Genomic DNA, 283 nt, shown 5'->3' on the forward strand with positions numbered 1-283 from the left:
CCATATTGTAATCGATACCAAAGAAAATTCAGGTTGTCCACCGTCCTTAAGAACAACATCGTTAGAATAAAACATTATCATCATCATTATCATCACCATTATTATTATTATTTATCGCTGGAAAAACAATTTTTCCCACCGGTTCGTTTAAAAAATCTAAATCGAACGTACTAATTATTTCTAATCAATTTATTATCAATTTACAAAAGAAAAATTTAAGCTTTTAATCCTATTCTCATCCTTTCTCTCTCTTTCTTTCTCTTTTTCCCATTTACTATCTCTC

At 28.6% G+C, this 283-nt stretch overlaps 1 protein-coding gene across 1 annotated transcript in view; it reads right to left on the bottom strand.

Moving 5' to 3' along the window:
* Positions 1 to 59, bottom strand: part of Phum_PHUM147980 (t-box transcription factor tbx20, putative) — a gene marked incomplete at both ends in the record, with an annotated part of 1,162 nt that extends 1,103 nt beyond the window's left edge. Inside the window, one exon of the mRNA XM_002424667.1 lies at positions 42 to 59. Coding sequence (XP_002424712.1) covers positions 42 to 59 — 18 coding nt within the window. The remainder of the gene's footprint in view (positions 1 to 41) is intronic.
* Positions 60 to 283: the final 224 nt, after the last annotated feature.

Source organism: Pediculus humanus, genomic scaffold, assembly GCF_000006295.1.
Source record: "Pediculus humanus corporis 1103172107488 genomic scaffold, whole genome shotgun sequence".
In the NCBI taxonomy this organism is placed as follows: Eukaryota; Metazoa; Arthropoda; class Insecta; order Psocodea; family Pediculidae; genus Pediculus; species Pediculus humanus.